General features: G+C 42.1%; 1 protein-coding gene across 3 annotated transcripts in view; it reads left to right on the top strand.

The window, feature by feature from the left end:
- Nucleotides 1–19430, top strand: part of GABRA2 (gamma-aminobutyric acid type A receptor subunit alpha2) — a 77283-nt gene that overhangs the window by 51281 nt on the left and 6572 nt on the right. For 2 of the 3 annotated variants that reach the window (XM_083458389.1, XM_083458390.1), the window contains exons 5-8: nt 560–780; nt 1905–1987; nt 12102–12245; nt 14314–14466. In XM_083458389.1, the coding sequence (XP_083314515.1) occupies nt 560–780; nt 1905–1987; nt 12102–12245; nt 14314–14466 (601 nt within the window). The remainder of the gene's footprint in view (nt 1–559; nt 781–1904; nt 1988–12101; nt 12246–14313; nt 14467–19430) is intronic. The other variant, XM_083458391.1, reaches the window with a different exon arrangement.

Here is a 19430-nt window from a genome sequence, read left to right as displayed (position 1 = left end):
AAACATTCAAAAATGTTTAATAATTGAGAAAAATGTTTTGGAGGAGGTAATAAAATTGAAGGATGGAATAAATTTATTGCTGTCTGAAAATATGGCATCTAATGTATAGGCCAGTTTTTCTGCATCTGTTTTTCATGAATGCAGCGAAGTGAATATAATAAAGATATTAAACATATATCGAGTTCCATTATGATCTTGCAGATCTGTTTAGGATATCTTCTTAATGATACCAGCAACTTCATGAAGTCATGGCATGAAGAGAAGCATATTTTTTTTGTTATTTTCTCCCCTTCATGCTATATTATCCACTACAGACTCACCAAAGTCCAAACTTAAACACAGTTTGGAAGCATTGTACACAGCAAACTTCATGAGCCATGCAGATATGCAGCAAAACTTTGAAAGTATGCATCCACACACACACACAACTTCTAAATATGTATTTATTGTCCTGCCTTTCCTTGCTTTTTCTCCAAGTTGGTAATGTGCTACTTTTACTTTATTGAGATGGACTGATAGTAACTAACTTTAAAACACTTTTAATATCCCCCCACCTCAGGAATACACAATAGATGTTTTCTTCCGCCAAAGATGGAAAGATGAGAGATTAAAGTTTAAGGGTCCAATGAACATTCTTCGACTGAACAATTTAATGGCCAGCAAAATCTGGACTCCAGATACATTCTTTCATAATGGAAAGAAGTCAGTAGCTCACAACATGACAATGCCAAATAAGCTACTACGAATTCAAGATGACGGGACTCTCTTATATACCATGAGGTGCACATTTTATTTTGTCTTTTGGTCACTGTCCTGGTAAGCTGTTCTCACTTTAGCATCAAGCCAGCATGTATCCCTATTATTAACACTCTCATTTCACGGCATCCCTGCAGCAAACACTCGGGTAAGCAGACTCCTAACATGGCAAAATACGCCATCCATTTCCCAGAGGTATTGGATGCAAAAAAGAACTGCATCCTTCCCAGTGCCCTGATAATATAAAGACCTCCCTAGTAGCCTATTCACACATACATACCAACCATTGCATGCTATGAAACTAGCAGGTGAATAGTTTTGAGATGCCCTAATACAGGTGGATCAGAGATCTGTTACATTTGCAAAAAATACCAGTTTGCAAATATTGGTTCATTTTGCATGAACATGTGGATTCTAAAAAAGGAGTCTGCAGCCACTATACTCCTCTACTGATATTTCTGCTGTTGCGCTATCCAGGGATTAGCATTTGAACCTAGGCTCGTGGTTTGTCTCTTTCAGCCCAACCACAAGCTGTAAACCAAGCACAAACCTTGTTTGCAGCACATGGCTTGTCTAGAATGAGAACACCTATGAGCCTGAGTTCAGATGAATCAATAAGCCAAAGCAAGAGGTCCAAGGAATTAGTGTGTTGCGCATGGGAACCCATATGCTTGTACGTTCACGCTAAGCCATGGTTTGACTTAGTGTTTCATTCAAACCAGTTTGCTGCATGTTTCTAATTTTGCTAGATGAGTCTTTGCTTTGATACAATTATTTTCTGGGGTGCTTTTATTGAAACAATCAACATTAAATTATTTATCAGTTTTATTTAAGGTACGTGCCTTTAATAGGACTTCTGTGTTCATGTGGCACATATTTTTGAATTGAATGTCAGTGGGTAACCTGTAGTTCCGTAATTTGCCATTTCATTCAGCTGGCCTTATAGTTTTGGGATCCGTTTTGTTGTGATGAGGCAGTATCCTCTGAAGGATGAAATAAAACAAATAAAGGACAAATAGAGGGTTAAGTTTTAATTGATTTTGTGTAATTAATCTCTGCAATCTGTAAATTCAGTTTATTTTTATGGAATTGGTTTTCATGACCCTTTAACAGCAGACTTAAGTATATAGTGGTCTTTTCCCTTTTAGGCTTACTGTCCAGGCTGAATGTCCAATGCACTTAGAAGACTTCCCTATGGATGCCCATTCGTGCCCATTGAAATTTGGCAGCTGTAAGTAACATGGCTAAAAGCGCAGCCTCTAGCTAGTAAATATCTTCCGTAGTTCAAGATCTCATTTCTGCTCTTGGACTTGCTCACAATTTATGTATGCTTCAGCAACATTGTGCTGCATTATATGTTCTGGGGGTTTTTATATTTAAAATAATTCATTTCCAGTGCTTTTGTCTTCGAACATGTTAGCTAATTCCCTGGGTTCTTGTTTTTCCAGAAGATATTATGGCCTAATTGCAGCATTCATCATAAGTAATGTCATTTATTGACCAATAGGTTTAAATCGTTATAGTAGCAGAGCGACACAATTGTTAATACAGCACCTGGATAAGAATAATTACATACCTGATGCAGCGTGGAAAATGAAATAAAATATCTGGAAAACATGTGCTTTGAAATTATGCCAATGCAGTCCCTACACAAACTGAAGTTTATCTTAATGTTTTGTTCTTTTGTACTTGTATGGAGGCTGTAGCAGGTAAAATCTTCTACAATACTCTTCTAATGCAACAAATATGCTTTTTAAGTTGTACAAAAAAAGTGCAACCGAAAATGCATTTGCACTAAATAGTGAGCTGGTTCACACATCACTTTAAGTCAAAGTTTAGTTTAACTATGATTTAAAGGTGAATATGTAGAGAGATTGTGCATGGGATTAAAATTGTGGCCCTTTGCTTATACCCAGCTCCTGCTTCTGTTGGGCTGTTTGGAGCTTTGCTATAGTTTGGCTCAGTGTTAAGTTCAACCCAAGCAAAGAACAATCCTTGGTTACAGCTCATGTTTTTTTGTAGAAAGAAACGAGCCAAACCATTCCACCCCGTGCACCAGCACACTGCGCTTAAACTTAACTATGGTTTAAAGTGATGTGTGAAGCAGGCTAATATGAGGATAGGCTAACTGGTATGAGTCCATGCTTAATTCTGTTTGTGTGGTGGAAAGGTGACAATATATCTCACTAATATTTTGTTCTTCCTTTGAGAAGTATAGACTTGGCTCAGACACTACACAAAAAACCATGGCTTGTGAAATCACATGGGTTGTTGTGACATCTGAGCAGAGATTTTGTGAATCATCTTTGCTTTGAAGCTAGTTTGCAGATCACACTTTGTGTAATTCTTTGTGATAAAATGTCCTTCACCAAACAAGTAATAATATACATTTTTATTGTGGTTGTGAGTTACGTTTTATACATTGTGCTTTGAACTTAGGCATCAGCCTCTCAGTTAGATTTAAGCAACTGCATCTCACCCAGGAGAAAGGATGTCTCTTTTGATGTGAATGCTCTTGCAAGTTTTCAAGGTAAAATAGGTTGAGTCACCTAAGAATTACATAATGAAAGAATCCTTAGTTGACACTCTTAGTCCACACGTGGACACAGACAAACAGGAGAGCCTCAACGGGTCTTAGGGAAGGGAGGCATTGGTGACTGCATAGGATCATTGTTTTGACCAGGGTTTCCCAAACTTGGGTCTTCAGCTGTTTTTAGACTACAACTCCCATCATCCCTAGCCAGCAGGACCAGTGGCCAGGGATGAGGGCAATTGTAGTCCAAAAACAGCTGGAGACCCAAGTTTGGGAAACTCTGGTCTAGTCACTTAAGGAAGGACTCTGGATGCCTTAGATTTTAATTCCTGGACACGACCTAAAGAAAAAACAATATGTGCTCTGGTTAAGATCTACGGAGCAAATAAAAGTAGATAACACTGATGTGTTTGAATCTTTAATTTGAATTTTTGCTGAGATTGTGTAAAGCAGAAATCTTTTTCCAAAGCATCTCTTTGGGTGAAAAGCTTCCTTTTTAAAAGAAGAAAATGCTAAAGTATAATGCTGAGAGTGTCCAATGGTTTGATGAGGAGTGCAATTTGATGGGGAAAGGCTCTAAAAGGCTCCTGTTTTTCTTACAGGAAGTCAGGGCTAAGCAGTCTTTCCTTTTGTTATTTTCAGTGGGGGGGGGGGGATTAAAGGCCTTATTACCACACAAAGAGCACCAGGTTTTTGTGATCCATGGATGCTGTTTCTGAATGCTTCCCTTAATAAAGACCGTAAAACCTTCTGGCAAATGGTCTCAGGAGTTTTGCATTCTTGATCACAAGCTCTATACCGTTGTATCTCAGCGCATGTCTGAGGACCACTTTAGAGCCAACTTTACAGACACAGATGATATTATTACATCTTATTTAGGCTCTCTACTTGATGCTGTGCTATGAGTCACACCAAAATGGAACCCAGTTTCTGTAAAAGAAGTCTTACCTGTGATTCCTCAGATCAAGAGTGGGAAGGATCCAAGGATTGATTAATAAACCTCTGAAACTTATATAAGTAAGGCAACCTTGGTGGGCGCCATTGTTGGATGCCCTTTTTACTACAGTGAATTGTTCTGGCATGATCCTTTCTAGATGGAAAAAGCAATAGTGGTACCTTTTTTTTAAAAAAAAAAAAGGGTCAAGCTTGTGATCTGGGAAACTGTAGACTTATTAGCCTGCCATCAGTCAAGGGGGAGTTGTATGCCAGGTTCTTAAGCAATGGAATGATTTCTTTCTTAGAATCTGAGAATATACTTACTTATTCTCAAGCAGCATTTAGAGAAGATTGTTCAACCCTTGATCACTGTCTGATCCTTTGTCACCTTCTTGAAAAATATACAAGAACCTTGTGAGGGAAACTATTTGCTGCCTTCATGGATTTAAAGGTAGCTTTTGGTTATATCTCCAGGGTCAAGTTATGGCAGAAAGTGGAAGAAATTCTTGTTGATAAAAGACTTCTCGCTTCTTCTCCTCTTCTTCCTCTTTTGCCTTTGTATTGCAATAGTCTTTCACAAATCAGATGTGGTAATAAGGGACAGTTTACTAAAGATAAACCCACAACCAAGGGAGTTAAGTAAGGATGTATACTTGCTGCTACTTTGATTAATTTGTTCCTAAATGATCCCAGAACTGTCTTAAATGACCCAGACGGACTCCTACCAAAACTAGGTAATAGGAATGAATGAAACTTTATTTGTGTCAGCCGTTGGCCATAGCAACAAAAAACATTGTGATATACACAGAACAACATTAAAAAGTCAATTATATAAAACACAGTTTAGGGTCCTGAATCAGCAGGTAATAGGAAAAACTGTATCTTACTTTATGCAGTTTCCCCCTCCTGCTCTATACTTGGGCTAAAATGCCTGTTATCTCAGTTTTTAATCTACTGTAAGCACAATTGTTTAAAGTTCAATTGTGGAAAAGCAAAGGTTTTAGCTTTTGAAAACAGCATTTCCCAGCATAGGTGGGTTTTAGATGATCAAATTATGGAACAAGTTATATTGGGGGTAAAATTCAATCATGCTACATTGTGGTCTACTCACAGATACCTGGAACATGCTTTATTGAATAGGAGTGTAATTGTTATTGCATTTCACACCTAATTATTGAAGCTGAGCTTCAGCAATAAGATGAGATGGTGTTTATTTATTCATCTTAAAGTATCAGATACCATTTTTAGAACAATTGCCTCACAAAGTGGTTTACAATCATTAAATACATCAGCCGTCATTAAAATACAACAATAAAATTTCTGAATTTGATTAGAATAAGGCAGATGAACAAAAAGTTCTTCACACCTCAGTCTGGGGGTGGAGCTGGGAGAGGCACACATATATCCAAAGTGTAGGGTATGTGCTTCTGAGACCTGTAGCTGAGCATCCCAGCCCTTGGAGACCTTTCATTCTCAGTTCAGGTATGAGGTAGTTTTCAATTGACTATCCTAAAAAGTGTGCAAGAGGGGATGTTCCATAACCTCTGTCCCATGATGGGAAAAAGGGAAAGTCTTCAAAACAACAAAAAAGGAGCTCACCATGCACGCAGAGACTGGGGAAAAAATGAGTAAGAAGCTCTATAAGAAGCTAGTGCCATTCCTGTTGGATGGGAGAAAAATGGTCCCTGTGCAGCAGGAGACAACGATTGAAGAAACATCCAAGGACCAGCAATATGAGTCTTCAGCCCATTACCCTTGATTGAGATGTCTCCCAGCACAGATCCAACAGAGGCAACCATTCGTTTACAACAACTAACACATCCTGCAATAAAGCCACAGCAGCACACATTGCAGAAGGTTGTTGTGCACCAGGAACTATTCTGGAGGAGCCTATAGGACACAGTAGGTCAGTGCAAGGGGAGCTCCTAGTGAGCAGCTTGCTCTAACAATAGCTATTGGTGAACTTTTTGATCCTCTGCCTGCATCTACCTCTCCTTTGCCCCGTTCCCTTTTGAAGAACTAGAGTCTTTTAAAAGGCCAACGCACATCTGAAGGGAGGTATGTTCCCTGAGCTCCACAGTCTCCCACCTAATCCATTTCCTGTGCCTGGTGAACTCAACACACCCTTGAGAATCCTGTCTCTGGTTCTGTAGGCCCTGGAACTACGGGATCTCTTCAGCAGGCTTCTACTTGCCAGCCTTGGATTTCATGATCACTGATCTTCAGCATGAGACTCATATTCAGGAACCTAGACCAGCTCCTTGGCCAGTGACACTGTAGGCTCCAACTCAGTGCCTTAGTCACTGAATGACTTGGGGATCATGACAGGCACCAAGTACACTGATTTCCTGAAGGAAGTAAAAGGGCATGGGGCAACAGTGGCAGCTGTATGTTGGTCTAACATGTTGTTCAGGCTCCTGCTCACCAGTAACTCTCACTGGTGAAACTGTGGGGAAAGCCTGCATCACTCAAGGCAGGATCACTTGAGGTCCTGTTGATCCTGGAGTGCAACAGCGGAAAGCACCTTGTGCCATGATGCCTGAGAGATGCAACCCATGATTTGGAATGACAAGAGGGATCCAACGTTGCTGCTGCCTAATGTCGGTGAACCAGATGTGCGGGCCATCTCTCTCTCAAACTCCAGTTCTCATTTGAAGATTTATTCTTAGCTTTCCAGATTTAATTCTACATGGTTTCTGATGAGAGCAGTCCCAAGCACACACCACAGTTCAGTCCTGGTCAGCCTCTCCTGCTTTCAAGTTTCACAGAGTTACAAGGTGAGTGGTTTTTGGTTTTTTTACACCTCTCTTAAATGTCCTCCTCCTCCTTGCTTTATTGCCAATGCTCTATGTAAAATTTAAGAACCTGGTTCAAACTGCAGCAACTTCATGACGCCTAGGTGCGCCATGAATGTAGTGTTTCTCAAAAGATGCTCACAACTGCTACATATGCGTTGCAGCATATACATCTCTCACAAAATATAGGGGTTCCGTTATACTCATGGAAATACTCATGGAAATACCCCTGAAGTGCATGCCTGAGTCATCATTAACAATAGAGAACCTGCTGTGCTTACCATATTTGCAACCGAAACCAAAGATACCTTGAACACTGTTTATCCACTGAAAATAAAGAGGGTGTAGCCTACTGACCGGTCCTTTATTTCATGCACAGGTGTAGACGAAGTAAACCCAAACATGGAAGAAACAGAATGGAATGTCCCAGATAGAAAAGTATTCGCGACACCCTGATCTGTGGAAGCGGAGTTTGTTGGAGAAGAAAACACCCCAAGATGCAGAAACCAAACTAGCCCCACCTTCTCCTGCTGCTAGATAGAGTGGCCAACTAAATGCTCATATTAAGCAGTCAACCTGAGAAACAGGAGGCAAGTAGATAATGATGTCTGTGAAGGACCTGGTCATCAAATGGCAAAGGGCAGGTGAAAGCTTCAGCTTTTTACATGAGCAGATACAAATAAGACACAGAGATATGGTTTGTTTATTTAATCAAATTAAAACAACAACACCATGACTAACATCTTAATACATAACAGGTACCATTTTCATTATCACATTTGTGCCACTCATTTGGAAGGTAGGGACAACAAAGCTGATTTTATCAGCATGTCCTGGATAATGTCATTTTATTTTCCCTGAAAGCCCCAAATGTTGATTGGGCCAGCATGCTATTATTTACTTTAATATTTAATAAATTATAATGCTGCTTTAAATTGATCTTAACTGTGATCCTTTGTCTTTAAAAGTATAGTTAAGACAATAAAGAGCTCATGGATTTGGAGATAAGATGACCAAGTATTTTCATTTCTGAAAATGGAAGGGTCAGGTATTTCAAAATTACTCTTGTGCTATATATATTCTTTGTTTTTTTTTATGTTATTGTTTATGTAAATTTAAATGAACAATAAATAAATAAAGGGCTGTTTCACTGAACACCTCCGGTGGTTTGTTTGTTTGTTTGTCTTTTGCCACATCTGTGGGTCATGAAACATCCACTGTCCAAGCAAACTGAAAACATAGTTTGGTAAACGTTGTTCAACTGAAACAAAAATGGTTCGATTTACAAGAGAAGAGTCGCTTGTAGAAACAACAATTTGTGGATGAAACTGAATATAAAGTGCAGAACAACTTTAATCCAATTGGCTTCAGATAAATGCCTAGTCTATAAACAATAAGTGGGGGCCAGTGGGGTAGCGTGGGGGGTGCAGGGGGGGCTGGCCACACCGGGCGCAACATCGGGGGGGGCGCTCGCACTCGCAGCTCTCTGCCCCTACCTGGCTCACTCACTCTCTCTCACTGCAGTGCTGGCTGTGCGAATCCGATCTGAGCCGCCGGGTCGCCGCCCACTGTGGAGGGGAGGGTGCCAGGCGTGCGGTACGGAGAGAGAGCGAGGGACTATCTGGGGGAGGGACAGTGCAGCAGGGGGGGGGCGCAAATTACTTGCCTTGCCCCGGGTTAGGGGGCGCAAATTACTTGCCTTGCCCCAGGTGCTGACAACCCACGCTACGCCACTGGTGGGGGCAGTAAGAGAACCGCAGCAGAGGACAACCCAACAACAGAGACAGGAGAAGCATTGGGGGTGTTTTTTTGCTTCGTGTTTTCCTTCTTTCTCTCCCTCCACGATGGGGTGGAAAACCTCCCTCTTCTCCTCTCCCATGTGCACCCATCGCTGCTTGACAAGTAAGTAAAGGGTATAGAATGGGGACGCTGGGAATTCACATTTTGATCGCAGCTGGAAATGAATTTAGGGGCTTTGAAAGCTCAGCTCTCATTTGAGGTTGGCTTCTCTGAGCCTCCAACTTCTAATTCGAGACTGGGTCTTGATTCAGGCTTTAGGTCCAGTTTTGGTTGCCCTGTATTATGACATCTGCCAGGAAAGAAGGGAAATGTGTCCCTGTTAATTTTCCTTTACCTCTCAGCAACATTTGATATAATCGGCCGTAGAGCAACTGTCCAAGTTGGGGGTGGGTGTCATTGCTTTGCAGTGATGCCAGTCCTTCTTGGATGGTCCTTTTCATGGGGCAATGCTTGGGCAGTGTTCTTCGGCTCTGTGTAGCTTTCAGCGAGGGGTTCCTCAGGGTTCAAATTTATCCCCTATGCATTATGTGTAGTGCTGCCTTTGAAGATGGTTTGGAAACTTCAACAGGTGCAGAATTTGGCAATCAGTTAGCTTATCAGGGCAATTAATTTAAGCATATTATGCCAATCTCATGGTGTAGAAGGCTGGATGTCCTAGAGTATGATCATTGCCAAAACCAAATTATTGATGACTTTCTGAAATTTACACAGAGGAAATACATGTTTTAGGACAAATTTCCAGTTCTTTGGGAGCAGTTTTCTAATATCTGGCCTGGAAATGGCTCTAATATTGCAGGTGCAAAGAAGAGGTTTGCTATACCTGTGGAGAAGAGAATTGCACTAGCTATGGCTATAAGAACTTCTGCAACCTGCTTGCAGCATTTTTCTGTACTGCTTATGTGGTATTCTGTGAAGTGGTTTGAGTCTTCAGTAGCTATTTCTTGACGATGTGATCATATTAGGGGTTAAGGAGAAGGTTATGGTTGAATTCCTTCATTTGGACTTCTCATGAGTGGAACATAAGGACACAAAGAAATCGAGGCGCAAAAAAATTGTGATGAATTTTGCGTCCACAAGAATTATGGTAGTATAGTTATCCAAGTACTCTGATGCTAAAGGTTTATAGTTTGCAGTTGTCTATGTTGGTATATCTGGGCAACATTGAGGTGTGCTGATTTTCACCTTGATATTCATATTGAAGCAGGAATTTCTTCTCTGGATGATCACAACTAGTTTAATGATGTGTCCATGAAGCCCTTTATTATTAGTGCTCAGACATATGCCATTGTGCTGCAGTTAGTGAGAGTCCATAGCTGGCATCTCACAATGTCAAAGGATTCTGGCTCAGCTATTGTAATAGCAATGTATAGTTGTTGTTAAACCACTTTGCTTTTTTAACGAAATACGTAGCATATAAGTATTTTTAAAAATTAATACATAATAGCAGTCTTATTAGCGGGACGCGGGTGGCGCTGTGGGTAAAAGCCTCAGCGCCTAGGGCTTGCCGATCAAAAGGTCGGCGGTTTGAATCCCCGTGGCGGGGTGCGCTCCCGTTGCTCGGTCCCAGCACCTGCCAACCTAGCAGTTCGAAAGCACCCCCGGGGGCAAGTAGATAAATAGGGACCGCTTACTAGCGGGAAGGTAAACGGCGTTCCGTGTGCGGCTCTGGCTCGCCAGAGCAGCTTCGTCACGCTGGCCACGTGACCCGGAAGTGTCTGCAGACAGCTCTGGCCCCCGGCCTCTTGAGTGAGATGGGCGCACAACCCTAGAGTCTGTCAAGACTGGCCCGTACGGGCAGGGGTACCTTTACCTTTACCTTTAGCAGTCTTATTCATTTTTTGGTATATACCTGATTGTTTGTGTTATGGAAATACATTACGCTTTCATACACTGCAAGTTTTAGTTTCTGGTAGAGTCTATGCTGTCAAAAGTTCCTGTAATTCAAATCTGGTAACTTACTTTCACAAATGCAAACCCATGTGATTTAATGCAGATACAATAACATGAATTCCCTTAAATCTAAATTAACAATTGCCTATAGGAAAAACCAACAATTTTATACAACTGAATCCATGTTTTCCATTGTAGGATAACATAAATGAAGCATCCCATTCTTTAAATATCTTTGCTCCATGGCATCTCCTGAAGGCCCATCAGATATCAGACTTCTAGGGGCCGAAATCATGAATAGATGTGGGGAAAATTTGCACCTCCCAGATGTTGTTGATCTTACAACCCCCATCATACATGGCCATCTGCCATGCTTACTGGGACTGACTAGAGTCGGCAACATCTGGAGGGCCAGAGGTTCCTGACACCTGCCCTAAGATGTTCATGGGAGATGTTTACGCTGAGCAGTCTTTTTAAATCAATTTTGTTACATCCAGTGCTTAATCTATTTTGACAGCAGATATCCAGTATTTTCACAATCACAAAGCAAGGAATTTTGGATGCAGTTATGTCCTCCATATGCTCCTTTCTTCCCATGTTGTTCTCTCACCTGCTTCCGAGCAGGTATCAGCTGGACATATGTACATAGGGCCTGTCATCAGTTGGGTGACAGTTAAGGGGAGGAAGCCAACCTATGCCCTCTCTCTTTCCCCAGTTTGGCTTCTCATCTCTGCTGAGACAAGCAGTGTAGGCCCCTGGGGAACACTGCAGGCCCAATGGATGGAGTGGGAGGTTGTGGTTGCTGCACTGGTGCCAGCACTGATCTGTAACCATCTCTGCATCCTGTCCTCTGCACATGGAGAACTGCTTTGCATCCTTTATGCATACTCTTACATCAGGGATTGGGGAGTTTTGTTTTGTTGAGGGTCACATTCCCTTAGTGGCAATCTGTCAGAGCCACGTACCAGTAATAGGTGGGTCCAGAGCTCAAAGTGGGTGGGGCCAGCCCCTTCTCCCTTTTACGGCCACCCCTTTCCCCCCTCCCTCTCTGTCTCCCTCCCTGTCTCCTAGCTAAGTTGGTGGCAGAGGGCCAGGGCTCTCAATGGATTTGCTTGTTGACAGCTTCTCCTCTTCTTCCCCCATCACTCAATCCATTTCAGGTTTTGCCCTTCCCATCCTATCTCTCCTAACTTCATGAAACTGGGCCAAGGCCTGCATAGGTTCTCCCCCCCCCCCGTCTTATATAGACAAAGCACTTCCAAGTTCCTACTGCTTAAGAGATCAAGAGAGTCAGTGAATATCAGAGGCTGTGCTGAATTCTCTGAGCAGCTATTCCCAAATAATTGCTCTCTTTTGAGCTGATAACGTGTCTTCTGATTTCCCCCCTGTAGATGCATATACATCTTCAGAAGTGACCTACAAGTGGACCTTCAATGCATCTAATTCAGTAGAAGTGGCTCCGGACGGTTCGAGGTTGAATCAGTATGATCTCATAGGGCAAACAATTGGAGAAGAAACAGCTAAATCAAGTACAGGTTAGTAAGACAAAGAAGAAACCGTTTGAGTTCTTTTTCCTTCAGCCATTGGTGCACTTTTGGTCATACATGCAGACTACACTCTGTGGCCTTGCCAGGTTGACTTGTGGACATAGGAAATTATAGATGCTAGAACTTAATTTAAGGTACAGTATTTATATGCCACTGAATTACCAAAGTCTCTAAGTGATGTTACAATAATATACTATATCATAGAGGGCTTCCATATGGGAGCTCTAGGTTGCAAAATGGCTCATTTAGATATAATTCTCTCTGTGTTAATTGGAATGTGAACGTCCACATACTCCATTTTTTAGTTTTTCTTTCTGAGTGACCTATCATCATTGTTTGAATTTTTCTGTGCTGTGCTTTGTGGCTCCTTGCCCTAATCATTACTCCCTACCCTCCATTACCTTTTCCTATTTGTGGCATGTACACAGATATTTGTGTGCCTGTGCACATAAAATAAATAAATTGCCAGACATTCACAAGAGCAAACATTGCCAATCTTTACTTATCATGTTTCATGGTTACTTACCATGTTTCAAGGGTGTGGGGGTTTTTTTTTGGGGGGGGGGTGTTATCTATTTCTACAGTGGTACCTCGGGTTACATACGCTTCAGGTTACAGACTCCACTAACCCAGAAATAGTGCTTCAGGTTAAGAACTTTGCTTCAGGTTGAGAACAGAAATCATGCTCCGGCGGTGTGGCGGCAGCAGGAGGCCCCATTAGCTAAAGTGGTGCTTCAGGTTAAGAACAGTTTCAGGTTAAGAACGGACCTCCGGAACAAATTAAGTACTTAACCCGAGGTACCACTGTATTGGGTGTTTTTTTTGTTTTTGTTTTTTTTAAATAGGTCCTTGGAACTGGATTGCTCAAATTCAGACGTACCTTCTGCATGTGGGAAGTGGTACAAAAATGTGTGCCTGCACCACTTGGACTACCAGAATCAGAATGGCTGGAACGTGTTCTAAAAAGTTAACACACACATGACAAACCATACGCCCAAAACAGTGTGCTAAGGAGCAATAACATGGGTTATTTTTATTTAACAGATTTTCCATTGTAAGCAGAAATCTGGATTGAATATAATTTTAAAAAATATGGGCTGCCATTTTGATGATGACAATGTCAGGTGGACACTGCAAAAAACTGCCGTGCATGAGCTGCACAACAAACCCCCATCTGGGAAGTATCTGGAGTCATAGTTCCGGATGATTCAACAATAGTAGAGTGTCACATTCACTTTTGTAGAGACTGCAGAGTAAAGGAAAATGTTGAGATCCAAAGAATTGTGCATTTAGTTCTGTACTCTTCCCCATCACGCAAATCACGTTTTAGACCAAAGTGAGCTTTAGGTGCAGCTTTTAATGCTTTGAGGGTGTGCTGCTCAAAATTAAACTATTAATCCAGCCAGATGGGCAGGCTATAAATAACTACTACAGTGGTGCCTCGCAAGACGAAATTAATTCGTTCTGCGAGTTTTTTCGCCTTGTGAATTTTTTCGTCTTGCGAAGCACCACTGTGCATTGACGGTTTCCCATAGGAATGCATTGACGGTTTTTAAAAAAAGGCGCAAGACGTTTTCGTCTTGCGAAGCAAGCCCATAGGGAAATCCGTCTTGCGAAGCAACTCAGAAAACGAAAAACTCTTTCGTCTTGCGAGTTTTTCGTCTTCCGAGGCATTCGTCTTGCGAGGTACCACTGTACTACTACTATGGTCAATGACCAATATTCAATATGAAGCTTTGTCCAAATATATAAAATAGTATCAAAACAAAGTAACTAACCATAACAATAACATTACTCGTAACTGTATCATACTATAAAACGCCAGGCATAAAGTATAAGTTTGCTGAAATTAGTTCTTAGGTGTGCTTTTGTGGGGCTCAATCTTTGTTTGGATTTACCGACATACAGCTTTTTTGAGAGGGGCGTGTGTGGATATCTGCAGCGTGTTTGCCTTGTTAAAGCAGATGTCTTCAGCTTGTCATGAAAAATGGTTTATTGTGGAGGCAATTCATAATTATTTCTAGCGCTCCTCCTAATTTGATCCATTCATTTCTAGGTGAATACAAAGTAATGACAGCTCATTTTCATTTGAAGAGGAAGATCGGTTATTTTGTGATTCAGACCTACCTCCCGTGCATCATGACAGTCATCCTGTCCCAGGTGTCATTCTGGCTGAACAGAGAATCTGTCCCGGCAAGGACGGTCTTTGGTGCGTATTGTGATGGACACCTGGATGTTGTGTTAGTTAGCATTGAAGGCAGCTCAGCATTTCAGGTGCCAGCTACAGCACATTTAGTTCATCTATCTCTTCATTCTTTTAAGAATGCATTCTGATTGAAGTTCATTATGCAGTGTGACAAACTGTGGCTATTTGTCACTAATACTACTTTCAGGTACAGGCCACAGAGCTCCAGGGAGTTGGAAGGGGAATTAACATATGAAAGCGAAGCATGTAGAGTCAATATTCTGCTGGCATTGGAATGCGGGAGGAAAAAATGTGCCTGGTTTTAACAAAGTTCTGATGGTAAATGTTTTCAAGTCCAGCTTTCCCTCTTGAATTCTGGCCTGCCATTTTTATACCATGCAAGTAGAGACCACAGCCCATATCAGGAGTGCTCCTGTGCCCAAAGGAAGCTCAGCGCTTTAATGCAACATGAAACTTGTCATACAACTTTGAGATTGGGGTGACTCCATGTCAGAGTCTGGGTACCAGCAAGGGGCATTTCTCAATCATGTTCCTGTTGTAAAAGAGGAGAAAGCTCTGGCAGATGTTTGGGTTGCTATTATTATGTGTACAAAGTGATGACCTACCATCCCGTGTGCCCCTGCCTCCAGCCAAAGTCCCATTAGAACGATACTGCATCATGACTTGCTTTTCCTCCAGGGGCATTAGTAGGGTGCAATGACAGCTGCCAACCAGCTGCCACCGAAAGGAGTTTCATCACTACTAATGAAGAGGAAAAGTTGAGTAAGCTGCTGCCAATGGCAACCTCGTCTAAACTGAACCCATATCACTTTTTCCCACTCAGCCCAGTTTTAAGAACTCGTTTTTTGCGCCTTTCATTCCAGTCATATCCCTTCATTACATTTTTTTTTCTTTCAACATACACCACTCCCATTTTGGCAAACATCACACACACACACACAGAGAGAGAGAGAGAGAGAGAGAGAGAGAGGGAGAGAGAGAGAGAGATTGATTGATTGATTTCAGGGCTTATAGGGATTTTCAGTACCAGCAATCCAACCTTCCCATGGGATGGATGGAGGGGAGTACAGTTTCAGCGCAATGAAAACCCCATGCAAATGGAGGCTGTACAGTGGTACCTCGGGTTACATATGCTTCACGTTACATACGCTTCAGGTTACAGACTCCGCTAACCCAGAAATAGTGCTTCAGGTTAAGAACTTTGCTTCAGGATAAGAACAGAAATCGTGCTCCGGCGGCGCGGCAGCAGCAGGAGGCCCCATTAGCTAAAGTGGTGCTTCAGGTTAAGAACAGTTTCAGGTTAAGAACGGACCTCCGGAACGAATTAAGTACTTAACCCGAGGTACCACTGTATGTCTGATCTGCATTCTTTTTGCTTGCCTAAACATTCCTCAGCTGTTCTGACTTGAAACGTAACCTTGAATCCCACTTGAGTTAAAGTTACAGTGGAGAAACGTAAGTTGTGCCTCATTTTTGTGTTTGCCTGAGGCAGGCAGGGGAAAACCCTTGTAGCTTCCCTATGCTAGCACTGGGTTAGGAATACATCCGAGCACAATTATCAAAAGAGCAGTTGCATGGGGACCATTCTCAAACCCAAGAGCAGATGTGCTTGCAGAATAGTGGGTGTGGTGATCACACAGGGTCCCCGGACATTTGACGGTCTTTGACCCTGTGCCACCACTGTAATTGCTTTCTTCGCTACCACCAACCCGTTTCTCACAGGTACACATGGAGTCCAGACAGTTGTTAACATTAACAAATAATCAAGTTTCTTTTTATAAGCATGAAAAAGCTTATGGTTTCAGTTAATTTTTCTTGGCAGTTTCTTAATCTTAGTTTCTTTACTGACCCAATGTTCCTAACAACTTCAAACAACTATCTGACTCCACCTAACAGTTCCTCTCACTCTCTCACAACACAACTCAACCAACCCACAGACTTATCCTCCCTCTTCCTTCTCCAACGCCCAACTCTCCACTGACTTTCACACAACTCCAACTCTCACCCTAACTCCTCCTATCAGTTTCCACTGGCCAATCACGTCACACTCATTTAACCCTTTCCTTATGACCCACCTAGGAGGCAAACGCCACAGTGGGGTATGAGCCAAATGTGGAATATTACAACTGTGCTTTTCCATGAAAAGTTTCTTCTTCTTCTTCTGCATTATGCACATGAGCGAGCTTGCTTTTTATATTGGAACACACCCTGAAGCAGCCTAAAAAGAAACTATTTTTAAAAACGGAGATGTTGAGTATTTCTTGTCTGAGATCTACTCTCTGTCCCCCTGCTCTCTATTTCACTTTGCTCACATAATGTACTTATAAGCAGTAGGTTGCATTTAAGGACTTGGGATAATGAGGCAGTTTTAATAATCACGCTCTCCAGTTCCTTTCATTTATGACATCTGTTTAATGTGGTTGACCTAAAGTGTCCATGGTGAATTACGACCAAATGATTTGTTGTCTTTGCCTTGCTTCAAATTAGCCTGTGTAAAAAGTTGCAGTGCTGCTAATTGGATAAATCTTGACTATGTTCTTCATAGAAGATGCATTTGAAAAGCATTTGATTGTGCCTTCAGGGACTAGGCATAAAGCTGGCACAAAATTGTTTGGTTCAAGATTCCAATCTGTTTTTATTTCTTAAGGTATCTGTGCCATTTGTGCTTTTTCAGCAATGCAAGTCAATGACTCTGCGCTGCTAATTAAATGCCAACTATTTTTAAAAAAAGAAAACTTGCAAAATACAGACACGTTAAATACACTGGATATTAAAAAAGCATACAAAGGATATCTAAGTCAAAACCTTCACCACCTTTGTTAGTACACAAAGTAGTTTTTCAGGTATAGCAACTAAAGTCCTGGGCTACATGTGCTGAATATTGACTTGTATAAAGAGCAGGTACAATTTACCCCATGACATGCCAGAGGGAGTTTATCATAAATCTGTTTTGGGTTCAACAATAGTTTCCTTTCCAAATTGGTATTTGGGAAGCACAAGTCCAAATTTACCTTTTGTGCATAGAATAGTTTGCATGCCATTGGTCAATCCTGACCAAAATGTTCTTTCAAAGAGCAGGCTTTGACTTAAAGGTAAAGGGACCCCTGACCATTAGGACCAGTCATGGGTTGCGGCGCTCATCTCGCTTTATTGGCAGAGGGAGCCGGCGTACAGCTTCCAGGTCATGTGGCCAGCATGACTAAGCCGCTTCTGGCGAACCAGAGCAGTGCACGGAAACGCCGTTTACCTTCCCGCCAGAGCGGTACCTATTTCTCTACTTGCACTTTGACGTGCTTTCAAACTGCTAGGTTGGCAGGAGCAGGGACCGAGCAACGGGAGCTCACCCCATCGTGGGGATTCGAACCGCCAACCTTCTGATCGGCAAGTCCTAGGCTCTGTGGTTTAACCCACAGTGCCACAGGCTTTGACTTAGATCACAAATATTTCAATTTTAGAGGTCAAGTGCATGAACAAGAATTTATAACCCAATTGCACAATTTTGTTAGCATTGAGAAATCTATTAAAAAATATGAGGACCAAATAGTGACTACTACTGCTGCTTCTTTTTCTTTGCCCTTCAGTTGAAAACTAGAGTTGTTAGAAATGTTAACAGGATCCCCAAGTTGCTTAGAAATAATACTCAGATAGATATGGAGACATGTTACAAAATTCACTGAATTAATCTGTGTGTGTGTGTGTGTGTTTGTAGCGGTATACATATATTTTGTGGTAAGAGCTTTTTTCTAAAAGATTGCCATCTATGTGATACAATAGAGGTTTTTTTTGTTTTTGTACCAATTATGCCTGCTTCCTCAGCATTGCTAATTTTCGTACAAAGGCAGGTCAGACAATAAGCCACAGGCAAATCATCTTTGCATAGTTCTCTGTCCTGGGGGAGGACAGATAATGTGGAGAGTTTCTTATTCTAATTAAACTTAATCAAAGTATGTTATATTTGAATGAAAAAATCACAGCTAAAAATGGAAAGAGTATTAAATATTGGACTTCTGCTGTTTTCAGATTACTATCTTTGTCATTTGGAGGAGACTAGACTCCTGGCATCAAGTAATTTATTTAATGATGCTCTCAAACCCTGCCAGAAAACTACCTCACAAGTTTCAGTTTATGGACAAACTACGCATAACAGATGCAGACTCATTTGTTGAAGCTTGAGTCTTCCTCCCCAAATACATATAAAGCAATTACAAATTTTAGACAAAAGGTATGGGGTTGGCTGTGGGACGCGGGGGGCGCTGTGGGTTAAAGCCTCAGTGCCTAGGGCTTGCCGATTGAAAGGTCGGCGGTTCGAATCCCCGCGGCGGGGTGCGCTCCCGCTGTTCGGTCCCAGCGCCTGCCAACCTAGCAGTTCGAAAGCACCCCTGGGTGCAAGTAGATAAATAGGGACCGCTTACTAGCGGGAAGGTAAACGGCGTTTCCGTGTGCGGCTCTGGCTCGCCAGAGCAGCGATGTCACGCTGGCCACGTGACCCGGAAGTGTCTTTGGACAGCGCTGGCCCTTGGCCTCTTTGAGTGAGATGGGCGCACAACCCTAGAGTCTGTCAAGACTGGCCTGTACGGGCAGGGGTACCTTTACCTTTATGGGGTTGGCTTACAACAAAAAGATCCCAAGAACAAAAAAGAATTAGAATTGTTTATATAAATATGATGGGGGGGGGGATGCCACCTCAATTTACAAATAGCAGATACCTGCAATCTAACAAATAAATCTGTGTGTTCTTCTCTTGAGCTTTCACTACACTAGTGGGGAAGCTCTGGTCCTAATAAGGCATGGCAGGCCTCTCCATTTGGCCTGCAAGGCCTTTGGGACAAGCCATGGCCACCTGCCCATCACCTGATGTCATATGGCAGGCATCCCCAAACTCCACCCTCCAGCTGTTTTGGGACTACAACTCCCATCATCCCTAGCTAACAGGACCAGTGGTCAGGGATTATGGGAACTGTAGTTCC

Source organism: Podarcis tiliguerta (genome assembly GCF_965153285.1).
Source record: "Podarcis tiliguerta genome assembly, chromosome: 9".
NCBI lineage: Eukaryota > Metazoa > Chordata > Lepidosauria > Squamata > Lacertidae > Podarcis > Podarcis tiliguerta.
Note: the sequence above shows the minus strand (reverse complement) of the source record. Positions and strands in the feature narration are given on the sequence as shown.